The sequence below is a fragment of the Lutra lutra genome, chromosome 4 (genome assembly GCF_902655055.1).
Source record: "Lutra lutra chromosome 4, mLutLut1.2, whole genome shotgun sequence".
Classification (NCBI taxonomy): domain Eukaryota; kingdom Metazoa; phylum Chordata; class Mammalia; order Carnivora; family Mustelidae; genus Lutra; species Lutra lutra.
Window position 1 is genome coordinate 139,562,964 of NC_062281.1, and position 27,811 is coordinate 139,590,774.

General features: G+C 32.5%; 1 protein-coding gene across 6 annotated transcripts in view; it reads right to left on the minus strand.

Moving 5' to 3' along the window:
* Window positions 1-27,811, minus strand: part of LRRC7 (leucine rich repeat containing 7) — a 575,277-nt gene that overhangs the window by 249,790 nt on the left and 297,676 nt on the right. For all 6 annotated transcript variants that reach the window (XM_047725077.1, XM_047725083.1, XM_047725078.1 and 3 more), the window contains exons 6-7: window positions 23,304-23,393; window positions 20,245-20,301 (exon numbers count right to left, since the gene is read on the minus strand). In XM_047725077.1, the coding sequence (XP_047581033.1) occupies window positions 20,245-20,301; window positions 23,304-23,393 (147 nt within the window). The remainder of the gene's footprint in view (window positions 1-20,244; window positions 20,302-23,303; window positions 23,394-27,811) is intronic.

The window sequence follows — 27,811 nt, forward strand, 5'->3', positions numbered from 1 at the left end:
TTTTGGAGAAATAACATTTTTATGATATTAATCTTCACATGAAAGAAATGACATATCTTTCCATTCATTTAGATCTTCTTTTATGACCTTTGATTAGAATTTTATAGTCTTCCTTCATAAGCATTATGCCTTTGTTGTTAAATTTATTCCTAAATATTACTTAATCTTACTTTCTATTGAAAATGGAATATTTATTTCGGTTTCTTTCATCTTTTTTTTCTAGAATGGAAAAATATTGATATTCATATATTTATTTTGTTTCCAACCATGTTGAAAACTTTAGTAGTATATTAGGGTTTAGATTCGCCAAGTGTACATAAGTATGAATGTATGGTTAGCAAGTATTATAACTGTTACTATCAATTCTTTTAATTGATTTATGGGCAAGACAGCTCTATCTTTGAAACCTTATCTACCTTTAAGAGTTATACAATATTGGACAAATTGTTCAACCTCCTTTAGTTTTATTTTCCTCATCTATAAAATGCAAACTGATAATGGTATCTATATTACTGTTCATACTATTTGGATTAAATGTATCAATAATATAAAACACTTTTGTACAGTGCCTGACAGGTATAAAACCCTGAGAAATGTTGGCCGTGATTATTACTACTGCTCCTGAGGAATTCATAGGCAGAAAATCAGTTTTTTTTAAATTTTTTTTTAAAGATTTTATTTATTCATTTGACAGACAGAGATTACAAGTAGGCAGAGAGGCAGGCAGAGAGAGAGGAGGAAGCAGGCTCCCTGCTGTGCAGAGAACCCTATGTGGGGCTAGATCCCAGGACTCTGAGATCATGACCTGAGCCGAAGGCAGAGGCTTTAACCCAGTGAGCCACCCAGGCACCCCCAGAAAATCAGTTTTAAGTAACAACTATAAATTGTCCAGCAGTATTGCTTCTTAATAATATTTAGAGGGAGAATAGCTATAAGATTTTAAATAGGTCAGCTAGAAGGCCATGGATTCTTTGGATAGCAAGAGGTTCTCTGGGTAATATGGAAAAAATGATCCAAACCAAAAAAATACAATGACAGCCAACCATTTAGCAAAACAGAATCTAACAAAGAATATATATTTCGTTCAATGAACCTTCTCAAATTAAAAACAACAGCAGCAACGAAACAATCTAAAAAACCTCTTATCAGAGAATCAATGTCTGCATGAAGAAAGAAAAATAACAGAGAAATAGAATGGTGAATTAAATTTTGTGAACTGTGGGAAACATTGGAAAAAAGAGAATTGAGCTTGTAAATTGACTATAGCTTATGACTATGAAATAAACACATTCAGTATAAATGTTTACTCACATCATTTAGCTCAATTTAATTTATTAATAAAAGAAGATGAATAGTTTCTTCAAATATTAACACATCTTATTAAAATCTAATTCTCTAGGAAAGTTTTTTGTTGATTTAAAAATGGGTCAAAATTAATGCATTGTATTTGTCAGTTTAAAAAATCTTTCTGTGCTGTTTTGGAGCCCTCATTCCTTTCCCAACTTTGCTAGCTCTTAACAAAATCATTACATTTAGAGAAACACTGACAACATTTAAGTTTTTATAATTTAACTAAGAAATGCTTCTCCAAAAGTGATTAATTTACCTTGTCAAAAGAAAGAGACTTAATATAAGAATTCGTTAACCTTAACTACCACCACAGAAAAATAAAAAGGAAGAAAAATTCCTGGCTCAACTTATAAAAAAAACTTGTACTAAATGAAAAGAGAAGACAGAATATTCAGATTAGCTGTCACTTAATAGAATATTGGATTTGGGGATTGTAATTAATATAATAATGATAGTTTTATAACATATATATAGTAAATCTACTATATAGGTATGTAATATTAGTATAATATGTTAGAAAAGCTAAAGGATAAACTGTAATCTGGATAATGCAAGAATCACAATGGATTTGTTGTCTGCAAATTAAAAAGTACTTAAATTTGTCTGTATCTAATTGTTGGAAATGATCAAAAATCAATTCTGATACATTTACTCATGTAATTCTCATATACATAGATGTTACAAACTGAGCCACTCTCAGCAGAAACATGCAATATTATGGGTTGTATATGAAGCAGTGGATTTGGGTTTGGGTTGACCCAGCAAATCTTTTTGGGGAGGGGGAAACAGTGGAACTTATTTTTCTTGTGAATAGTGACTTTTATTTCCTGATCAGTTTCCTAGGGTTTAAAGTCACTTTATAGCTGCAAAAAACCACTTCCTTAAACTTCATCCTTTCCAGATCTTTATAAAGTTAGCCCTTGATTGTTAGTGCCATTTTCTATTGAGCACTTGATTGGAATACAGATACAATCTAAGTTTAACTTTTCTCATTTCTGTGTAAAGGGGTTCTTTGTTGGATGTCAACATAGAAATTCAACTAAACTGAGTTTTGTGGGTACACTAAAAAAATTATAGTCTCCCTATAAAAAATAATAGTAAGTTATCTTCAAAGCTATAGTGGAGCAGGATTATCATTTTAATAACTATTTTTTTCTGTGTCACACAATCAGGAAAAGGGATTTTTGTTAAATGTCTTCCTTACTACCAGTGATCATTTATTGAAATTGCCTAATAGGAAGACTCACCAAGCAATAGTTGCAGTAGAAAAGAATTGGATTCTTTTTTTTTTTTTTTAAGAATTGGATTCTTAAGTCAAACATACAGAACCACTTCTTAAATTTTCATAAATTTAAATGGATTATGTTATGCAGAAGTTTGTGTTTTCTCTTTGTATTCTCTATAGGTTTTCTCACACTATAAGCTATGGTGGCATGCTCTGAACATATTAAAAGATTCATGGAAACATTAAACAAGTCAGGAATAATTCAAAGCAATAACTATAAGAGTGTAACAATATCACACTATGTTTATGAAAGCATCCATAATATTATTCCTTATTCATCCTTATGCATTTTTCTCTTTTTGAATAAGATTTTATTGCTTTTACTTGAATTAGAATATATTCAGAAGAAAAATTATCACTTGTTTCAGCAGGCGTACCATCTTCTTTTGGTACTGGCTTGACTGACTATATGTCTGTCCTCTTATTGACAGAACTTATACCCCATTCCACCCACTGTCAGAGTCCCCAGTCAGGACAATATTCTGCCTGACATTCACTGCCATAATTATAAGAACATTTGACCAAGGCAAAAATAACATTTATATGTTAACTGCATTTGGCATGCTTGTGAAATGTTGATGGGGTTTTCATGTGCCACAGCATTCTAAGAACAACTTTTCTAAATTAGCCAAATATAATTCTAAATGAAGATTTTGAATTTATTTCTATATGATTTTCATGAGTATTCAAGTAATTACATTGTATTTTTAGGACAAAAAAAGTTTGAAAACATGATAGATCTTAAACCTGACATAAAACATGCTATTATATTTACTATCACTTAAGCACAGAAATCACAAAGAGAGCTGAATATTTAACCTTAAAAATATCACAACATGTACCAATATTAGCAGTACGTAAGTCCACAGATCCTCATTATCCACCAAGTGAAACAAAAACAATAATTTGAAAAATTTCAAACATTATTTCTACAAATAAACACATCTTTCCTCAGTCACATTATTGACCCATAGATCTACTCAAGGAGTTGGTTGATTACTTTTTGATCTGGGTGAGTTTGCAGGTGTCAGTATGAGACTATGAGACACATGCTGTCTGATTTGGAGTGTGGAGTATAGGGGAACACTGACAGATAGTCTCTGGTTGTATTATGTTGTAGGTGTATCACTAGGACTTCTGGTTCCAGGTTAAAATATGTGTTCTGTGAAAACAAATGACATTTGTTTCCTCGTTTATTTAACAATTACTGATCAGTTGTTCAACTCCATACCAGGAAGTGAACCATACTGAAGAGGTTACTACAATAAATATAAGGATTCAGAGAAGAGTTCCCAAAGAACAAGAGGTCAGATAACTCAGGAAATGCAAAATGGACACTTGTGCCATAGCAATTTAGCAGAAATACCTTATGACTTGAGGTTAGTGGGCCAGAGGGGGTGATTCTATTATCAGTGCTTTGGCTTCCTGAGCAGTCATTACCTGGCTCCTGCTATGTGGCTACCACTGGGAGGTACAACAGACCAAGCAGGAGCTGAATAGGTAAACTTAGAATCCAGAAGCCCTGTCAGAGGATGAAAGGGAAAAGAGAAAAGAGAACACCAGGAATGATCCGGCATGGTAATACTGGTGTAGCTTACATGGGTATGGCTCCCTTCGCTCTGAATTTCTTTTTATCTTGAGCAAAGAATACTGTGATATTTGATTCCCTGTGAGAAGTTTCTCTTGGCTTCATTTCCGTTCCTTTCTTCTGAAGCCTAAGAAGCACTTTCATTTAGTGTGCATCAACTATGTGCAAACACTATTGGTTATAGTATACATATTACATTATCTATAATGTCTAAGTACATGATACATAAAGTAAACTGAAGTTTAAGGAGGGTAAATCATTCGCTCTAATGGACACACATACTAAGTCATGAAAGAGATTTGAATTCATGTTTGCCCACTTTGAAGTCCAAGTCTCCTCCACTTGGCCATGGTGTTTTTCCTGCGCCTGAGGGTGAGTTAAGGAAAAGAACCCAGATTTGATTTTGTAAACCTAAAAAAATATATCATCAAGAGAACTTCTGGTTTTTTTAAATACGGGTATATTTTGGAAATTTACATTTGATTTTAAAAGATTTTTGATTTTACTATTATAACTGTTGGAATAGCTCATCTAACAGCTATTTGTTTTTCAAAACAGTAATTTTTTAAAAAATATTTTATTTTTATTAAAGAGAAAAAGCCTGAGTGGGGAGGAGGGGCAAAGGGAGAGGGAAAAGCAGATTCCCCACTGAGCAGGGAGCCTGATACGGGCTTGATCCGAGGACCCCAGGATCATGACCTGAGCCAAAAGCTGATGCTTAACCAACTGAGCCACCCAGACACCCTGTATTAATTATTTTTTAATGCATACTTGCAAAGAAATAACTTTATTCTTTGTGAATTTACCAAAGATTTCTGGATTCCCACTGTATCAGGTCATCCCAAAAATGATGGTTAAAAAATAGTTTATGATATATCAAAAAATTCATATTCCTATTTCATCTTCCTTGTCTGGTAATTACAGATTAAAAAGTCAGTATGTATTTCTATTTTAAAATACAGATGGAAAAAAGAAACAAACCAGTTGAAGAAACTTAGGGAAGTTGATTATCCTTGTTACAATTATATCCAAGGTCTCAACTTATAAACAGGCTAGAGTTAAAACAAAACTATGTTGATTTACTCATTTAAAATTTATTTTGCTGGTGGAATAGGGATAGCAAACATAATCAATTTATTTATTGGGATTTTGTATCATCTTTCCAAGGAAAGATAAATGGAATGTCTGCTAGGTTTTATAAAGAAGTAAACTTGACTTATGAACCAATATGGAATGTTAATCATTATATTTAATAAAGAATATACAAAATATTATGTAAATTACTGAATTACAACTGAAGCAAGAATTCCAGGTTTTTCATTGTTACTGTAAATAGTAATAGCTATCCACTGCTCAAATCAACTGAGTTTATATTTCTTATCTACTTTATCCCAGTTTGCCAAGTTTTAGTTCTGCCTTCATCTTAGATTTCAGCGTACTTCTTATGACAATTCAAATACTTATTTTAAATGCAAAATTTTCTATCAGGAATTATATCTAAAAGAAAAAAAAAGTTGGTAGTTCCATGCTCATGGATCAGAAGAATAAACATTGTTAAAATGTCTATACTGCCTAGAGCAATCTATACTTTCAATGCCATTCTGATCAAAATTCCATCGGCATTTTTCAAAGAGCTGGAGCAAACAATCCTAAAATTTGTATGGAATCAGAAGAGACCCCGAATTGATAAGGAAATGTTGAAAAAGAAAAACAAAACTGGGGGCATCATGTTGCCTGATTTCAAGCTTTACTCCAAAGTTGTGATCACCAAGACAGCATGGTACTGGCACAAAAAGAGACACATAGACCAATGGAACAGAGTAGAGAGTCCAGATATGGACCCACAACTCTATGTTCAAATAATCTTCAACAAAGCAGGAAAAAAATATATATAGTGGAAAAAGGACAGTCTCTTCAATAAATAGTGCTGGGAAAATTGGACAGCTATGTGTAGAAGAATGAAACTTGACCATTCTCTTACATCATACACAAAGATAAACTCGAAATGGATAAAAGACCTCAACGTGAGGCAGGAATCCATCAGAATCCTAGAGGAGAACATAGGCAGTAACTTCTTAATAATTCAAGTAGAAGACAATTCCATAAAAACATGGCTTATTTTACAATTTCAGATAGATCACGAACCACCAAATAATGGTTCCTTCAACACAGCAATGGAACACACTGTGTTTCATCTATTAGTGGTCTTTTTGTTTTGTTTTTATTTTTCATGATATCAGCTCTCTTCAAGGGGATGTGCAGTAGTTGCATTTGGGTAATGTGCATGATTTAAAGATTTTGTAAACAATGCATTTAGTAGGTCACAGAAACTTTGGTAAAATGTGTCTATCGCAAATTATCATTGCATTTAGATATTCAGATACGAAGTGTTTTAAATGGTTTGCTTCCCTGGCAATAACATTTGGCAATCTACAAGAGGCCATATTGCCTCACAATACTCTGTGCCTTCATTATTTCTTTCTTTAGAATACATTTTCATTTTACATAATGCTATGGAAATTCATTCCATAAAAAAGTGTTATAATAAATTTTCTTATAAGGAAATATAATCAAAGAACATACTCAGAGTTGATATTTCTTTTTCTTCCTTTTTTTTAAAAGTTTATTTATTTGGGAGAGAGAGTGAGAGAGAGAAAGAGCACAAGAAGAAGGAGGGTCAGAGGGAGCAGCAGGCTCTTCTGAGTGGGAAACCTGATGTGGGACTGGATCCTGGGCCTCTGGGATCATGACCTGAGCTGATGGCAGTCCCTTAATGTACTGAGCCTCCCAGGTGCCCCCCAGAGTTGATATTTATTTTTTCAGTAGAAATAAATAATGTATTACACTAACTCAAGAAAATAAAGTCCTTGTATAACCAATAGTGTCAGTTTAAGCCATGTCTTTAAATTGCCATCATTTTTTAAAGAAACAAAAAAATAGCAATACCAATTTGACATCTGTAACGCACTCTTTTCAAGGCTAAGGATGAGTGGAATGATGAAAGGGTACGTAAGCAGAATGAGAAAAAAGAAAAATAGTGCGCATTATGTGTGAATTGTTTTCAATAATCAAGAGCCAGCCACAATGTGCAGATTACTTAATAAAAAAACACTGCAGACGTTAAGTTTCTATTCATTTCTGGTCCTTATAACCAATCAGGTATTTGCCAGGTGCCCACCAAGTGCTTGGAACCATTCTAGGCACTGAAGCACTCCTTTCTTAGACAAGTGCAATATAATGTGATAAAGGCTATTATAGAGGAATGTACACAATGCTATGGTAGCAAAGAGAAAGGAATAACTACTTGTGCTCTAAGTGTTCAAAGATACTTGCTAGAAAAAGTGGCAGAGGATTTTTATTACTTTTTAAAAGATTTTATTGATTTCTTTGACAGAGAGACACAGCAAGAGAGGGAACACAGCAGAGAAAGTGGGAGAGGGAGAAGCAGTTTCCTGCAGAGCAGGGAGCTGGATGTAAGGCTCAATCCCAGGACCCTGGGATCATGACCAGAGCCTAAGGCACACATTAATGACTAAGCCACACAGGTGCTCCTCGGATTGTATTTTAAAGATTAATTTTGATTGTATTTGAAAAAAGAGAAGAACAAATAAACATTCCTTTCTGTTTCACATCCTCGTCCACCTCTATTCTTTCTCTGAGATTCTATAGTCCCTGATCCTCGACACTCTCCTATCATCAGCCGTGAGTTCCCTTGCTCCTCTCCTCCTCCACTGGGAGTACCTGGCAAAACCCAGTCAGCTGTTTCCTGCTGTGCCTGCAGCAAAGTATCTGACTTTCTGAAGAAGACTGCTCAACTTTGCTGAATGGATTTCCTTCAAATATATAACTTTAAATTTCAAATGGACAGTCAACACTGCCAGATGATTCTATGACATCACCCTTGTATATTTGCTTTCCCATTCTATAAGCCAACTACCTTTTCACACTTTCTCGCATCCCCTCAAATCTCCAACATTTCCTATTCACTCTCAGGTGATAGCTTTTCTTCATATTTCATAGAGAAAATCAAAGCAGTTAGTTGAGAATGTTCTTTTTTTCTTTTCCCAAGCCAGCAATCTATGTTTATATCCATTTTCTTTAGGACCTTTATGTTTCCACAATAGAAGGATTTTTGCTTCTGTAGCTACATCACTCACTTGTGCTCTCCATCCCATTCCCTCACCTCCTCAAGCATTTGGTCTTACAATCGTTTCTCTTCTCTCCTGCACCTTTGTTTTCTCTTTTTACTAGATCCTTCCCATCAGCTTGCAAATCTGCTTTGACATTACCCATCTTAAAAATCCTTTCCATGACACCATATCTCAATCCAGTTACTGCTGGCTTTTTACTGTTCCATTCTGCAACTAAACTCCTTGAAGGAATTGTCTGTACTTGTCATCTCTTTTTGTTAATCCCTATTCTCTCCTAAACTACTCCAATGAGGCTTCACATAATGCATTACTGAAATAGCTCTTATCAATGATCTATATCTCGCTAATGCCAATGCTTAGTTTTCTATTCCAATTTTACTTGACTTCTAAGTGGTGATGCAATTGACTCCTCTCTTCCTCTTTTAGACATCTGTGTACTTCTCGCATTTGTTTCCTTCTTAACTCTCTGGTTGTTCATTCTGAGGTTCTTTTGTAGGGTCATTTTCCATGCTTAAACTATAAATGTTAAAGTGTTCTAGATCAGTTCTGTGTTCTCCTCTCTTTTCTATATTCTCTCCCTTGATTACTTCAACCAGTGTCTGAATTTTAAATATTCTCATGCAATGAAAACTCTTATAATTGCATCTCTGTCTTCCCGAGCATATGATTTATGTACCCAAATGCCTACACTTGATTGTCTAATAGGCATCTCAAACTTCCCACTACCAATATCCAATTTCTGATTCCCTTTATCTGCTCCTTTTTGAATTTTCTCTGTATGAGAAAATTTTGCCACTATCCATCCTGTTAGTCAAACCCAATCTTTGGGAATTTTTCTTCATTCCTATTTTTTGCTCTGACCACAAATTCTTTCCATCAGTAAGGCTCTTTTCTCCAAATGGCTCTCAAATTTGACCATTCACCATTTTTTACAGATATAATTCTAGACAAAGCCATCATTATTTTTTATCTTTCCTATTGTAATCATTTCTTAATTGGTGTCCTTCTTTCATTTTGTCCACCTAAAACCCCTTCTCTGCAGAACTGCCATACTTTGTAAAGTATAATCTTTGTAAAGCTTCAATCAAATCACACTTCTCTCTTGCTCAAATCCTCAAATGGCTTTCTATTTCAATTAGAATATAATCATAATTTTCTTTTTTTTTTTAAAGATTTTATTTATTTATTTGACAGACAGAGATCACAAATAGGCAGAGAGGCAGGCAGAGAGAGAGCGGGGGGGGGGAAGCAGGCTCCCTGCTGAGCAGAGAGCCTGTTGTGGGACTCTATCCCAGGACCCTGGGATCATGACCTGAGCCAAAGGCAGAGGCTTTAACCCATTGAGCCACCCAGGTGCCTCTATAATCCTAATGTTCAAACATGACCCATAAGGCACTTTATAATTTTGCTCCACCTGACTCTAATCTCATCTCATACCCTTCACTCCATGCTCACTATGTTCCAGCTACATTGGCGTTTTTATACTCAAGATACATTGGGCTTACTCCCATCACTAGTGCTTTTATGCCTACTGGTTTGGTTTGTTTTTACTTTTCCTTTAGAACTTGAATCATTTTCATTATTCAAATTTAAGAAAAAAAAGGCACCTTTTTTTTACAAAGGTCTTTCCCGACCAGCCTAACCAATAAACAAACAAAACAAAAACCCAAAAGCAACAATCCACCAATTAAATATAAACCCCCTAAGCCCAAACACTTTCTATAAAAACATCCCATTTTCTTTAAAGCAGTTACTTATCTTATTTCTTACTTGTGTTTATTGTCTCCCTCCATCAGACTTGAAAGTATTGAAGAATAGAGAATCTATTGTTCATTTTCTCTATTACTCATTGTCATATCCTCTAGCACCTACAATAGTGTCTGACACATATTAGATACATGCATATTTAATTAAGAAGATTTTTAAACTGACTGTTCATTATATAAAGTGAGAACATACCAGTAAATGTGCAGAAGCACAAATCTGCAAGTCGTATTTAGAGACTTAAGCAGGGAGTGTTTGGAGGGAAGGTAGGGGTCAGACTGCAAAGGGTCTTGAATGCTATATTGAGTGGTTTGCATGTTACTGTGCAAATAATGGAAAGCCAAGGGTTTTAAATTTTATGTTCTCCTCTAAATAGAGCCTTCAGGTATGAGATCTTTCTTTCATAAAAATAAAGTATATATTTTAAAATGCATATCCACTTAGTTGGATATAATAATTAAAGAGATGTTTTTTATGATTCTATTTAGGGTAAGAAATGCCTTTTCTTTTGCTTCTGAAAATTTCAGGATACATTCAATCAAAGTTTTCCCTTTTAGAAATTTGTTTAATTTAGAAATGTTTCATTGTAAACAGAAGAATCAATACCCTTCATACCATTTTAACATAATTAAAACACATAAATTCATTCATTTATCTAAACTGCTACTGAACATTTCTTAGTGGAAAATGTATTCTTTTTTAAAAATTTATTTATTTATTTTAAAAAGATTTTTATTTATTTATTCAACAGATAGAGATCACAAGTAGGCAGAGAGGCAAGCAGAGAGAAAGGAAGGGAAGCAGGCTCCCCGCTGAGCAGAGAGCCCCATGTGGGGCTCAATCCCAGCACTCTGGGATCACGACCGGAGCTGAAGGCAGAGGCTTTAACCCACTGAGCCACCCAGGTGCCCCTAAAAATTTATTTTAAGAGAAAGCACATGCACATGAGTGGGGAGAGGGACAGAGGGAGAGAACTTTCAAGCAGACTCTCCATTAAGCTCAAAGCTCCATGCAATGCTTGATCTCAGGACCCAAGAGATCATGAACTGATCAGAAACCAAGAGTCAGACCTCAGCCAACTCAGCCACCTAGGTGCCCCCCAAATGTATTATTCTTACCTTTTAACTCATATAGCATAATATTTTCTATCCTATTTTTTTAGAACAAATATAAATCTGAATACTAATGCTTGGTAAGTAAGAGTTTTATCATTTTAATCTGATTTATTTTATTTCTAATCTTCCTTATAAAATTATAGGGCATTTATTTTATACCTTTTAAGTTTATTAATTGTGTGGTAAATGTTAACAGAAGTCTTTTTAACATATTGAATAAAGTTTAAATATAAAGAAAAAATGAATATAAATACAATTCTGTTAGGTAAAGTTTTGGGATTTTTTTGAGGATAAGTAATATAAAACTAAATACAATGGAATACTAAGTTTGGGAAAGAAGAAATAATAATTATTAAAAGCCATAAAAGGACAACTAAAATCTTATATTACTAAAGAAAATATAAAACACACATTCAAGGAAGTTAATGTCATGAAGTTAATATCTTATGTGAATTTTTATTTTATTTTATTTTATTTTTTAAAGATTTTATTTATTTATTTGACAGACAGAGATCACAAGTAGGTAGAGAGGCAGGCAGAGAGAGAGAGAGAGAGAGACGAAAGCAGGCTCCCCGCTGAGCAGAGAGCCTGATGTGGGACTCGATCCCAGGACCCTGAGATCATGACCTGAGCCGAAGGCAGCGGCTTAAACCACTGAGCCACCCAGGCGCCCCTGAATTTTTATTTTTAATATTGCTCAGGCACTGAACTTAAATGTCATAGAAACTGTGGAAGACATACCAACTCAGAAATATTTCTCTTGTGTCTGTTCAGCAGAAAATCAAGCTTTTTAAGGATCTATTTTGCATACTGAAAGACCTGAATTAACCCTGACTTGAGTAGGAGAGTGGAAACATAAAGAAAGCAAAAAAATCTATAAAGAGTTAGATACATTTCATCTGTCTTATTGGTCTTACTGAGCCAACTATGGTTTGTTATTTACTCGTCAAGGATCCACGTTAGATGAAAAAATCAAAACGCGGGGGGCAAGGAAATCTTTTCAAAGGCTGGAGTAAAATCTATTTCCCAAAGTTCAGTTTTGTTCTGAACTTACTAGAATACTGTAAAAGGGCCATAGCGAAGATCAATTCACTGGTACCATTTGAATGTCCCTTGTTGCTGAGACTGTATGCTATTACAAAATTTGTAATTGGGAAAGAAAAGCATATTGCTTAGCATTGCTTACTTGATAGCTGGGCTATGGAATTGAAGCATATTTTTTTTTTTTTAAAGCATTTTATTTGTTTATTTAACAGAGGGAGAGAGATCCCAAGAAGGCAGGCAGAGAGAGAGGGAGAAGCAGGCTCCCTGCTGAGCAGACAGCCCGATGTGCATCTTAATCCCAGGACCCTGAGATCATGACCTGAGCAGAAGGCAGAGGCTTCACCCACTGAGCCACCCAGGGGCCCCAGAATTGAAGCTTATTATAAGGTTTTTGAGTCAAACTATAATCAGATCAAAATTTCTGTGAAAACTTTGCCTTGGAAAATCTCTAGCAGATTTTCTAAGCAGAAATGCAGAATCTATGGCTAATTTCATGGTGAAAGTAATGGGAATATTAGGGATGATTTGATTTGGAATTTTTCAGACAGAAAAGGGGAAGATTCCAAGAAATGCCTGGAAATACAAAGGTGCATTGTATACTGTATGTAGCAAAGAGATCCCGTGGGACGGTAATGTTGAGAGTTAACAACATTAGAAATGTTGACTCCAAACCAAGAAAAGTCTTGACATATTTGTCTTCTGTGACCTGTGAGCAATCATGTGAGCTTTTAAACTGACATGTATCATGGTGTGTTTTAGTAAGGAAGCACTAACAACAGGAGATGAATTCCAGTGGGGGAGATAAGAGGAAGAAGGAGTTATTGGAGGCTAAGGCAAGAAATACTAAGGACCTCAAGTTAGGCAGTGACAGAACGAAGGAAAGAGTTCTTGTGATGAAATAAGTTGATGGCCAGTGGATCTGGGGACAGTAAAACAAGAAAAAAAGGACTGAATTTTCTAATTTCTGTAATTAGGTGGATGGTATTGTTATTAGGCAGCATCTAATTAAAAACCTGGGATTTCTGTTTTGTTTTGGTTGGTTTGGTTTGGCTCTGCTATCAAGTGATGGGTGGAAGAGAAAGATAAAGATAATTTGGATTTTGATATTGGTGAAAATTCCACTTGAGATCTGGCTATTAGAATATGGAGTTGGAATTCATGTAAATATTTACAATTCACCACCACAGAGGTAATATCTGAGACCATAAGGATAGATCTGTTAGCTAGGTCTTTTGTGTCTTTGTGTATTTTTTTGGCCCAAGATTCTGAAACCAAGATCAATACTTGGCCTATGATGTTCAGAACATATCTTTAGGAAAGACACTACATTTATCCATAAATCAAGAAGCAATCATCCATATTAAATGGCTTGAATTTGCAAATATGGATTTATAAGTACAGGAAGTCATAAATAGTGGATTTTTTCCTCATGGTGCTTTTTGAGAGTTTTTATTAATTTTTTTCTTGTGTATTTTACCATTTGAGTTCAATTTACCCACTTTTAAAATTTTAGAAATCTTAAAAAGAAAAAAGTCTTTAAGAATTAATAACTAAATATTTAAAGTTTTTATATACTTTATTAAAGTATATATACTTTATTTATATATTTATATATATTTATATATTTATATACTTTATTAAATCATTTATATGAGATCCATTATAGTACTGCTTGAAAAATAAGAAAGACATACTAGCATCCCACGTAATTTTTAAGAATTTGTTTAAAGTAAATTAAAAAAAACACCATTCCCTTTCTAATAAAGAGATTGTTATGATACAAAATAAAAAGTATACAATTTATGTATTTTTTAAATACACTCAAGTTTTCTAACTGCCATGATATAGCTACTTTTGTTTAAATATGTCTCTAGTATTAAATGATCACAAGACTCATTTCATCAACTGTTACCCAAAACATATTTTCCAGTTTAATGGAGGTAATGACCACTGAGTATTCTTTAAAAATGATGACACTGAAGTTCTTAGAAGTTAGATAATCCATAAACAACAAGCAGCAAGGGCTTGAACAGAAACCCAGGTTTGTCTGACTATAAAGTATATACCTATTGCAGTACATATGGCTCTTCTCAGGTGAAATAGAACCACATATAGGCTAATTGTTCTGTGAGAGACTAAGCCTCAAGCTCTTATGAAACTGAAGCCATACCACTTTCAACCTCACTATTATACCAGGCAGTTTTCATCTTTTGGTAAAGTTACTCATTAAGGATTGGAGTGGCTGTTAATGGAAATACTCTGAAACACAAAAAATGATTTGGTTCCATGGTTTTATTTGCCCTTTGTGCCCTCTCCCTAACTCTTGACTGGACTTGACATAACCTTAGCTAACCATAATATTCTAAATCTTAAATTTACATCAAGAGTATAAGGCTAAATAGAAGTACAGATTAGTTCAGAAAACAGAGAGCTCACAGCCTTTCCTTTGGTAAATCTTGGAAAGTGTATTTGATATTTTAGAAGGGACTCTCATAATTGCATTGCTATAATGTATCATAATTTATAGAATGCTTCTAAGCATAGAATGTCATAATTATTACTCATTTCATTTTATTTTAAAATACAAGAACAGGGGAGAAGAATAAAGAAAATACCTTGTTCTAAATGCAACTCTCTAAAGCCAGAGGTCACTAATATGGTTACCCTTGGTTCGTTAGCTTGTCATAATGTCACTTTTGATAAAGATCACCTGGAATGGGATGGTACCATGTGTTTAACAAAACAGCATGCCTTATAAATTGATACACTTTCCTAATAGCATAAGGTAATATAATGATAAAAATACATTTTATTCAGTTATGTATTATAGTCACAAAAATAGAGTTAATAGAAACATCAAAAAGCTATTCTGTAAGCTGTGCCTGACAATGGAATTTTTTGTTACAATAGTGCTAAGGAACTTATTGATGTATTTCATTGAAACAACTTGTACAGTAATGCCAATTGAGATAATTCATTAAAAGGATACTGAAATGAAAATAGAAAATGATTTAGTCACACCTGTCCAGTTGGAAAGCATATTATTTTATGACTTTTTCTTCATTATTCTGACAGTGATAACTGGCAGTAAAATAGATAACAAAGGAAGAGACCTTTTAAAAGAGAAAATGTGACAAGTACATTATATTTTTCTAATCTGACTATAATCTAAATTAAAAAGAAAAATGAACATACATGACAACTGAAAACATGTATTTGCAAATGAATACAAATTTGACTGGTAATTATAGAGTATTTATTACCATTCAGGTTGGAAAATACCATATACGGAGAAGCTTTATCCCTAAAATGTTCATTTTTATAGAGTCATTTTAGTACATAAATAAAACTCTCCCCTTGTCCTCAATATATACATGTAGTTCAAGAATGACGCTGATCATTTTCTCCAAGGCAATAGTGTTTCTTTTTATTTGAAAAGGTTTCTATCTTAAAACAGCTTTTTAAAATAAAGTTTTATGTTAAAACAATCATAAAATTTTAAGTTCCAAAGTATCATACCAAAAATTTTTCTGAACTACTTGAGAATAAATTGCAATCCTGGTACCCCATCATTTCCAGATATTTCAGTGTTTGTTTCCTACAGACAAGAACATTCTCCAACCAAATCAAAACACAACTATCCAAATTAGGAAATTTGCATTGCTACTTGGCTACCATCTAATCCTTGGATTCCATGCAAGTGGATTGATTGTCCCGATAATTTTTTTAATAGCAAAAGAAACAATTCAGAATTACTGCTTTTAGTTATATAATGTCTCCTCAGTTTGAAATAACCCCTTAGTCTTTTCTTGACTTTCCTAATCTAATGTCTCTCATTTAATAATGCTTTAATGTAGCTCTGGTTTTAATTTAGATTTATAACTCAAGGGATCTTTTGTCTTAGAGAATTTCAGAGAAGGTATATATTTCAATGCCATTTATGAATAGTTATATGTATGTTGTATGTGGGTCCTTAAGGCATTCTCACAAATATGGGGCATTTTTATTTAAGAATAAAACTTACCATTATCACTATTTATATGCTGTTAGATTACTTCCTAAATAATTCCTAAATTTCATTTCATTTTTTTCTTGAGATTTATTTATTTATAGAGAGAGAGAGGGAGATTGCATGGTAGGGAGGGGCAGAAGGAGATGGAGAGAAAGAGACTCTCTAGCAGATTCTGTGCTGAGATGGAATCCCACGCAGGACTCAGTCTCACACCCTGAGATGATGACCTGAGCCAAAACCAGGAGTTGGACGTCTAACTGACGGAGCTACCCAGGCACCTCCTGAATTTCATTTAAATATATTGTTCTATCCTTTCATTTTTATCTTTACGAATATTATGTTTCTTGACTAAATGTATAACATTTTAATAGCAAAAGCAAAGAAATAAGTTACACTACTTTTGGAGTTTCTTTAGTTGTTATAAATATTAATTTCCTTAATTTGAAATTATTTTCCTCCCTTGATGTGCCTTAGATATTATGTGTAACTTAAAACCACCAGAGGGAGCATGTGTGTGTGCGTGTGTATGTGTGTGTGTTTATTATGTGTAGGTTTAAAGACCTAAGCTCAGCTATCAGCTATTGATAGACTCATCTGATTAAAATATTAGATATTTCTTATAATTTTCAATGGAGAAAAGTAATCAAGTGACACAAAATGTCCAGGTCATATAACAGATATTTCTAATTGTGAATCAATATATTGGCATTCTTATTTATTTATTATTAACTATTTACCAGATACTGATTTAGGCACTGGAAATCCAGCAGTAGCAAAACAGAGAAAAAAAAGTCTTCATAACAGAACTTATGTTCTCCTGAGGAGATCATCTCCAAGTAAACAAAGAGTCAAAACAATTCAGAGAACCATAAATAATATGAACGAAATCAAAAGGAATAGTGGAATGGCATAAAGGCTAAGAAGGGACAAACTTATGCAATGTACTCTGAAGAGGTAAGATCTGAAGAAAGATATAAATCATAAGTAAAGTCTAGCCACGCAAAAATTTTTGGTGAGAGAGTTCCAGATAGACAAATAGGTTGTGTAAAAACTCCAAAATGGGAAAAACTCATTTTTTTTTGCTTCTCCTCAAAAAATGTAATTTAGGAGATAATTCTGCTATGAGGACAATTATACCGTGAAATCTAGAAGTTTTCTTTTTGCTTATTTGTATTTTTCAGATGTTCAATATCCTCAATTATTACACATAAGCAAGACCTACTGTTTCAGGGATTTTTAGGCAAATGTGTATCTGAGAAATTTAATTTTCTCACTCATTCATATACCTAGAAGAATGATCATAAAGAAACAGTTTATAATAGTAACTTGTATGTAGTAACAAAAAGAATTTGTCCTAGAATCTACATATATCAAAATATGTTGTTATGTCAAAATATTAGTTTATTTAAAGGATACATATTTTAATGTAGGTTATATTATAATTCTGACACATTTTCACATTTGCACAGATTGACTTTTAAGACAAAATGAAAAGAAGAGAAAATCACTGAGGATGCAATATAAAGACTTAGCATCTTGTTTGTATCTCTAAGGAAAGCATGAGCTATCTCTTGTTGGAGTAATCATTACAAAACTAAAACTGTGAAATGTGTAAACCTGGCGATTCACAGACCTGTACTCCTGGGGATAAAAATATATGTTTATATAAAAAATAAAATTAAAAAAAAAACAACTAAAATTGTTGTTCCTAAAACGACATTTTTCCTTTATTTTCTTTGGGAGTAAAAAAATAAAGGATAGTAGAAAGCTCTCACATTTCTCCTAGTTACAGGTTTAGATTGGTGATTAGAAGGTGTTATATTTAATATATTGAAAAGTTTATTTTTATTCAAGACAAAACTTTATGCAATTCTCATTTTATAGACAGCAAAGCTAAAATATATTCTCTGTATTTTATTCATGGCCTTGGTTATTTAGATTATTGTCTATAAGTTAAAAAATAGCATACTAGTTCAGATATAACTTTGAAAATGATTCTTTTAAATGCAAAACTAAAATAACTATACAACTTATGCATGCATAACGGTCTGCCAAGGAGACCCAATGTCATTTCTACACATCTCTACAATGTTTTTTAATGCCAGACATAATTAATATAATTATTATATTATATTAACTATATATATTATAGTATATAGCTATATATTATATATAATATATCACCATATATTATATAACAATATATATTATATTAACTATATTATTATATTAACTATAAATATAATAGTTAATAGTCTAGTATTTTTATTCTGTTTGATAGTGTGCCACAATTTAAAATCCTACAGAATGCCCTTGCACCAACTATGAGCATCATTACTCATCACTATGAACTGTTAACAGAACTACCTCATATTAAGTGCTTATTATCAATATATGGTCAGATTTTAATTTGTATTTAAAATTTCCATTTAGAAATATATATATTTAAAAACCCGACAATCTGTGTCAGATTTATTTTATACTTACATCAAAACTATTATTTGAAAGCAGACGGGAAAGGATTTTCCTCCACATACTCATATTTTCTCTTTGATCTACACGTATACATTTAGATGAAGGGGACAACTGTTCTTTTACTGTCTGTGATTTGGTTTTTACTTAGCCATATATCCATTCTATTTTAAATGTAGACATTTAAAGCATTACGGATGGCAATGTTGCCAACTAGCTGCATTTGCAGAAGATTACTGCCAAACAAGTAACACTCTCAACCATATTCCCGTCATTGTTTATGCCCCCAACCTGGGAGAGGTGCCCTCCATTAGACCTATATTGTATAATGGCTTGGCTTAGAGAAAAGCTACTCAAAATTGCAGGGTGTCCAGGTTTGGAGACATCTCCTCCTTTTCATGTTCTCTCTTTGTCTTCCACTTATGGGAGAATTAAGATGTTTTATCATATCATTATTGAAACTTTAATATTGCATTGACAGAATTTTCATATATAATATCATATATGAATGTATTTTAAGGTTTGTATTGATATTTTGGTTAAAAAAATCAATGAAATTCAGTCTAGTTAGCTTAGGGAAAGAATTTAAAAAACTGAGTTTTGGTCCTGCAGTAGAAAGGTCTCTAAGTCCTGCTTATATGTTGGAAAATTAATCACTGTACATCACTTTCTGCAATACTGTAGGAGGGTAATAATAGCAGTATAGTACTTTCAATAATTTAACTGTAACATATACAAGTCCTTTTGATTTATTTGGGTAAAAAATTCCCCATTTTAAATAATTTTTGACTTTCAAAAATGTTTTTTTCTGTACAAGACAAAATTCTATTATTAGACATGAATAAGGCAAGGCAGGATGAAACAAAGTATTTTGTTAAACTAAACATTGCATACAATTTGGAGGATTACTTTTCCCATAAAAATATCCTGTGCTTTTATATAAACCAAATTTTAAATAGACTAGTAAAGAGGGACAGTTTGAAAGAATGTATAAAATTTCTGACAAACCATTTTGGATCTTTAGAAAAATTTTAATCACTTTTATGAAATGTTTTTTCATATTCTTGATTTAAAAATTGAAACCTATCACAGTCCATAAATTAACTTGAAGAATTAGCAAATGATTAGATTGAACCTTTTGAAACTGCTGATTGTTTTCAGCTATAAAAATGTCAGTTTCATAAGTTTCCATGCGGTAACTTCCTGGTGTGCATGTTCTGCTATGAGAAGAACTCTAAACGGATTCTGCCCGCATTGACTTGTAATTACACAGTTTTATAAAGCACAATATATTCTTACTTAATATTAATCTTATAGTGTACTGTGCTTTTTAGGCTCTAGGAAAAAACTGTAGAAAGATTAACTCAATCAAAATGGCTAAGCACAGCCAAAATAAAAATAGTCCTTTTTTTCCTACTACTTAAAGTCACAATTCGAAATTTACAAAATACACAGTCACTTACTTTGGTAGAGTTTTCAAATGATTTTCTCTTAACTCCAAGATGCGCAATTTGACAAGTCTGTAAAAGTGAATAAAAAAATTGCTCCTTAATATTTCTGTATAAAACAATATTCCTACGAGAAAGTCAGTTATCATTGCATTATCCAAACAACTATGTCTGAACTTTACATATCATGGTTACAGACTTTAAAGAATTATACAGATCAATTATAAGTAGGGTTGTATCAACATTGGACAATGACAAATACTGGTTTACTAAAAATAAAGATCATGCAAAGAGATCATTAGGTCCAAGTAAATTTCATGTTTTATAAAAATATATACTCTGATGTTTAATTGTAGGTAACAAATTCTTTAATATCTACTTAATAGTAGGTCCTGTGTTCACTGGAATATGGCAATACTCTCCCTCAAGAGACTCTAAGTGAACTTGTAAAGCAAATAATACAGCACACTAGTTAAAAGCTTGAGCTTTGTGGTCAGATGAAATCTGGGTGAAATCCAGACTGTCATATTCTATCACTGTGACTCTGGTACATTAATCAAACCCTCCTATTTAGGTTCCTACGTCTCACACTTACCTACCTGTTAAGTTCTACAGTGTGAGACACACTATTGTTAAAATGTCTATAACTGAGCTTTAAAATGTACTCCGTTGAGGCGATGTTAGAACAACTGTTAGGGGTGCCTGGGTGGCTCAGTTGGTTAAGTGTCTGCCTTCAGCTCAGGTCATGATCCCAGGGTACTGTGATAGAGCCCCGCATTTGGCTCCCTGCTCAGGGGGACTGCTTCTCCCTCTCCCCCGGCTTCTGCTCTCTCTTACTATCTCTTTCTCTCTCAAATAAATACAAAAAAATCTTTAAAAAAAGAACAAATATTAATTGGATTCTGTGAATTCTTGGTGTTTGGGAATATTTCAGCATTTGAACTATTTCTCCCACATTTACTTGGCTTTTAGATATTCATCTAGGTCTCTTCCTCTTTTCTTTGTGTTTTGACTGTGACCAAGTTTCTAATTTAATTTTAATTTTAAAACTTTTAATTTCTATATTAAATAAAATGATTCAGTTATTCAGAGCATGGGTATATTGCTAGTAAAATAGGTTTCTTAAACATCAGTATGTCTCACCTCTTCTCAATATCTGTACTAGTATGAAGTTATTTTGTGACTTACTTTGGCTTTTAGGGGCACCAAATCTCACATTTTGGAAGGAAATTTAATAATTCTCCAGCTGAAGGTTAAAAATCGTTTTAGACTATAATAGGGCGTGGTAGACTAAAGTAGACTTTAGTCTTTAAAGTAGACTTAAGTCTTAAAGTAGACTTTAGTAGACTAAAGTAGAGCATATCTTGGTAGACAATTTACACAAAATTAAATTCTAATTCCAAGTGGTTTTGGTACTATGTTTTCTGTTTGGCCAAATATCTTCCTTGACATTAGGACCACTAAAAGAGAACTGAGAAAAATTTAAGACAAAGAAATATGGTCTAGGGTGATAAATATTCTCCGATTTGATAATTCAAAAGATTTTGTATTGTTACAGTCAGTACTAGAAAAAAATGACAGTTTATATGAACAGATGTTGAAGTGTCAATTCATTTAGAAACTTGGCAAATGCTCTTTTGAAGATCTGTGAATTTTAAAAACCGTCTAACTATATGGTGTTCCTATGTGGTATGATATCATGATCTGCAAAAGTAATGGAACTTGGGAAATGTTGATATACTCTCTGCATATAAAATGAGGCTACTACATGTTAAGAGACTTAATTATTCTACTGAGCTCTTCTTAACACCAACAGATAGGTATTGAGTTATACCCAATTTATCATTTGAACAATTTCAAAAGTGATCACTTAGAAAAATACAGTTGATGATAAATGTAAAATGTCTTAATTTTTAAGATGTATCTTTTAAATATAAAAAATAGTTCATTGTAAAATACCTGGAAAATATTGAAAAATTTGAAGTTGAAAAATAACAAGGAACCAGTCTTTTATCTCACTCATATATTATATTCAAATTGGTGAAATATAATTTATATATTTTATTAAAATATGCTCCTAAATATAACTTATCAGAATTAAAAAAATATTTCCCTAAACCGGATTATAAATTGACATACTATTATCATGGAGGTACCATAATATACTCAACTAATCTCCAGGACAGATTCGTGTTTCCACTTTTTTTCATATTATAAATAATGACAAATATCCTTGTTTATAAATCTTAGCGTAGTATCTAATAAGGATATCATACATTTCTAGAAATAAATTACAAAGGCAATAGTTATAAATATTTTCAAATCTTTTAAAACATACTGTTATGCATGAAAGTCATAACATTCTGAAATTCCATCAGCTGTGTGAGACTACCTTTTTTCCTTGTACTGTATAAAGAATTTTTGTAATATGATAGAACATAAAGCTCTTTATCATTTTAATTCATATTATTTTTATTGTTTGTGAGGATAAACACTTCATGTATTCACTACCAGTTTGTACATTTAATCATGAATTCCTTGTGGATGTCATTTACTCACTTCTTTTCTAATGAGAACCTTGTCTTACTCATTTGTAAGAGTTCTTTATATCTTAAGGATATAATTTGCTTCCATATATAGTGGAAATGTTTTCCCAGTTTATTGTTTTACCTTAATTTAAAAATATTTTCTGATATTATTTTATTTTAAATGTATTTATGTAGTCAAGTCTATCTACCCACTTATTGTAATTTTCTTTGTTTCTAAACTATAGAGGTATTTCCCAACCCAAGAGCCAGAAATATTCATGTGCATTTTTTCCAGATTATCTCTGACGTTATTTTTTGTATATTTAATTCTTCAATTCACCTGGAATTCATTTGATTATTAGTGACATGTAAAAACCAAATTTTACTTCATTTTGGAAAATGTTTCATTAAGTAACATCGTCTCACTTAATGAATAATAATGACTCTTTAATCATAATTGTTACCTTTGAAGCCTCAACTACTGGCGCTGGTAACTACTCATCTAAAGTAAAATAAAATTTCATCATTTAAATTTTGTATTCTTACCTTCCAAAATTAGCTGGAAGAAATTCAAGAAAGGCGTCATTCAGGTAGAGCTGGGTCAGATTTAGAAGCTGCGTGAAGCCATCGGGGAGTCTAGAAAGGAGTTAAAGGTTTAGTCACTGCATTGATGTTGCCATAGAAACAGAACAAAAATATTTATCTCTAAGGAGAGAAAATAGAAGTGTAATACATTTTTCAATTCTCCTTTGGTATCATAGTAATGGAAGAATTTATTGAGCATGTTGTTACAGCTTGAAAATTTTGCCTGTTATTAAAATAAATGGCATTCACCCACCTCCACACTGTTCTCCTAGGTGGAGATTTATGTCACAGCGACATCATCTCCTACAGTTGCCCTAACCTTATGCACACCAGTGAGAAATTTTTTCTAGAAATTTCAAGTTGTATGCCATGTTTTGTAATTTTAAATTTAATATTCTTTCTCAACAGAAAATTCATATTTATGGTCAGGCAAGGATATCTACTTACTCTTTCATGAAATCATTAACATGTGTCTATACTTTTTGCAATGATGACTAAAACTGCCCAAGAGGAAGGGATAAGTATTCTGACCCCCTAAGTGATAATGCATGTACACTGCAATTCAAATTTGTTCAATTAGTTTTCCACAAAAATGACCAAGAACATTGAAACTCTGACTACACAGAACCCTAAATGCTTTGAGTCATTAAAAGAGTTGAAAGAAATATCCTTTGCAAAAATTTACCAGCTGGATGAAATAATTATTTGAAATATTTAAATATTTTTCACCAAAAAGATTTAACTGAATTTTCCTGGAGACTTATTAGAATATTTAAATTTTTCCTATAATTTAAACATTTTTAAATGCCTTTATCAATGGTCTAGACACTACTATGTTCTTTTACAAAATACCCCTAAATAATGTTCAAATTTGTCTTCATCTCAAATTACAGCCTACCTCCCTCCTTGAGTTTACTGACAAAATTATTTAAAGACTTGCCTATACTCACTGCTCTTTATTACTCCTCAAGCCATTGTTTTCTGGCATCTATCCCAACTCTATTACTGAAACTGCACTCACCAAAGCCTCCAATGACCTCTTAAGTCCCAATTCCATTAACTCCATTTCATTTTGTATCCAGCACTGCCTAGCAACAGTTGTCACCAATGTTCTCTCTGTCTTGGCTTCTGGTACACATTTTTCCTATTTCCCCTCCTCCTCCTCCTGCGATACTGTGAGTTTCTCTTCCTATGCCCAATCTTCTGTTGTGAAAAGTTATATATCTAAAAGAGTACATGTGTATCTCACAAGCAGTACCGGGAAAGAACCTCTGAATGCCCTTCCCTAACTACCTCATCCTATTTGTTCCTCAAATTCCTGAATGATGTTAATTATTCTGTTTTTTAGTTTTACTATACTCCACCTACTTCAATCCCTAAAGGAAAGTGTGGTTTTTGCATGTTTTTAAATATTATATAAATCAAGTCACACAATGAATATTTTCCTGAAACTTTTAAAAGTTAGTATTATTGTGAAATTCACCCATTTTGATGTCAATGATTGATCATCATAGTATTCCACTGTATGACTATACCACAATTTATTATTCTCCTTTTAATGAACATTTCAGCTGTTTTTATTTTATTATAAACGTTGTTTCTGTAAATATTTTTTAACATATGTCCTGGTATATAAAGTTTACTTAAATTATATCCCTCATCATAAGAAATTAATGTCCCTCAGGAACAGCCCTAATGACTAACAAAACTATAAATACTTCAGCTCCTTCACCCATTATGTGTGCCACCACTTTGATACATGTTTTATACTGTTTCCCAGAGTTCCCCAGAGAGCTTAAGGTCCAGTTGTCCATACTAGTAAATAGTCGGATAACACACCCTCGACAAGGATTTCTTGAGACCATATCCTAAATCTAGTGCTTAGATTCTTTCTAAACACCCACTTCTGAGGAATCCAAACTAAACGCAATTAATATTTTTACCTTACTTTGTACGAATTCTTTACACACTGTTAGGGTACTCTTCTATTGATTATTTTTGTTGCAAATATCTTGTTCCAGTTTGTATTTTGAAGTTAGATTGTTTTTTATGGCTTCATAGAAGTTGTTTCCACAAATTTCCTTTAAACAGAGGTAGGATTCATGAAAATAGAAAAAGAGAAAGAAGGCAGAGGAATAATGTAGAGGTGAGAATTCACCTTAAGAGAGTAAGAGAAGATGAGTTCTAGAGAAAAATACTTTCTGTACAACAGTGTTGGGCATTAAGATTTGAGAGTATCAATAGGGGACAGGGTTTAGAGGACAGGGTTTAGAGGGTACTAAAAGCTTAACTCCAAGGTTTGAATTTTATCCTACAGGATTAAAAAAAAATCTATGAGAGATTGTTGTTTTTCTCTAAGTTATCCTTTGTTGAAATATATTAGTTCATATCCTCAGAATATAACAGTTTTTATGATAATGATCCAGATGTCCAACAGATTTCAATATACATTTAATTACTGTCTTACCCTAATGTCCTTATGGTTCTCATACTCATTGGAAAGAAGGTATCATTTATGAATCTTTAAAAAAGAAGACTAATACATGTAAAATGACAAGAATGCTAAAACCTTTGATCTAATAATTTAATGTGGTAGCTATTAATACATAAAAAAAGCTTTAAAATGCCAATTTCCTAGTTTTAAGGACAGTTTGAACTAGTCCAGCTTCCCTTAGTCTACTATTCTGCATATGTATGTACAGTAAATGGTATTATATTATACTACTTCTTTGATCAAAAATATATTTGTTTATTGCTGCTTCTCAGACAAAAGCTTTTTCTTATGCTACAAGGAAATCTGGTTTCTTGTATAGAACACTTTAAGGATTTAAGAATTGGCCACACTGTACAGGTTCCAATGTAAAACTGGACTGCTAAAAATAAGTTATATGAAAAACCAGAATACAAAGTAAGATAGTTTTTTCAGTCTGGTAATAAACAAAGATGTGTTGACATTTTATATCAAACCTTTCTTATTTAAAAAAAAGATGTAGAATTAAAGTGCTTATTTATACAGTATATTTTATTTAATACTATGTATATTTTTATTTCAATTCACTTCAACAGAAATTTATTGAATAGTTACTCTGTACTTACATTCAAAATTAGTATCTTCTTTCTCACTTTCTCTACAGAATTCTACTCACAGATTTAGCAAAATTTTAGCCAATTATTTTATACCAAACACTGAAACCAATTGCTTTATAGAAGTGTTAGGTATTTTCTATTCCAGGGATAAATTATAAATTGTTTGAAGACAATGAGTTTTAAGAATGTCCTCAATGAGCTAGCACATATTATTTGAAAAATAAATTCAGTAAGTATGCAAAAGAAAATAATTTCATTTATTTTTAACTTTATGGTACAATTTTGTAGCTTCTAATAGAGAAAATGGCCCCACTTATCAATATTACCATTTCCAGAGGAGTTTACAAGGAGTGGTGAGGAAGATACTAGTAAGCTATCTAACTATCCAACTATCTAGTAGCTATCTAAATATCTAGTAAGCTAGATAAACTTGATGAAGATGACAATCACGGGTTATCCTCCTTCAAGTTCTCCAGTGAAATCCAATATTTTAAACTAAGTTAGGGAGTTCTCAATAAGGAAATGATTTTACTATCCAAAAGTAATTGGTAAGGCTCCTGGGTGGCTCAGATGGTTGGGCATCTGCCTTGGGCGCCAGTCAGTCGTGATCCCAGGGTTTTGGGAATGAGCCCTACATCACCACACTCCCTGCTCAGTGGGGAACCTATTTCTCCCTCTCCCTCTACTCTTCCCCCTCTTGTGCTCTCTCGTTCTCTCTCTGTCAAATAAATACATAAAATCTTAAAAAAAAAGGAAAAGTAACTGATTACTTTCCACATTTGACTGATCTAATAAAGAATTCAAACAAGTTCTTTATGTATATTGGCAAATAATTCTCTCACCACTAAAGAAACACATTCATTTTATTAATCACTTAAATTCAAATGGTATATTCAAACTACACAAAGAAAGTATAATACAACAGACACCCATATATTTTAGTGGTTGAGCATACGGGCATTGATGTTAGAAGACCTGGGTTTGAATTATAGTTCTTTCAATAGTTATCTCTGTGACCTTTATAAATCTTTGCAAGACTCAATTTCCTTATTTGTAAAATGATGATACTATTATCCACTTCCAGAGTTTCTTTAGTGATTAAATGATTATTTCTTCCATAGTAATTACAAACTCTACATATTTTAAATGTATAAATTATAAAATTAATAATATTATAGAATATTTGGAATAAAAAGAGAAAAGAAAAATATTGCTCATAATTCTACTTTCTTAACACAACTCTCATTACCATTTCATGTATTTTAAATCTGGTTTCCAATTAAATGTTTTAACATCACTGCAAAATTGTATCATGTTTTCTCCCTTTACATTGTAATTATCTTTCAATTTTTCTGTATAATCAGAATGACTACATTATCTAT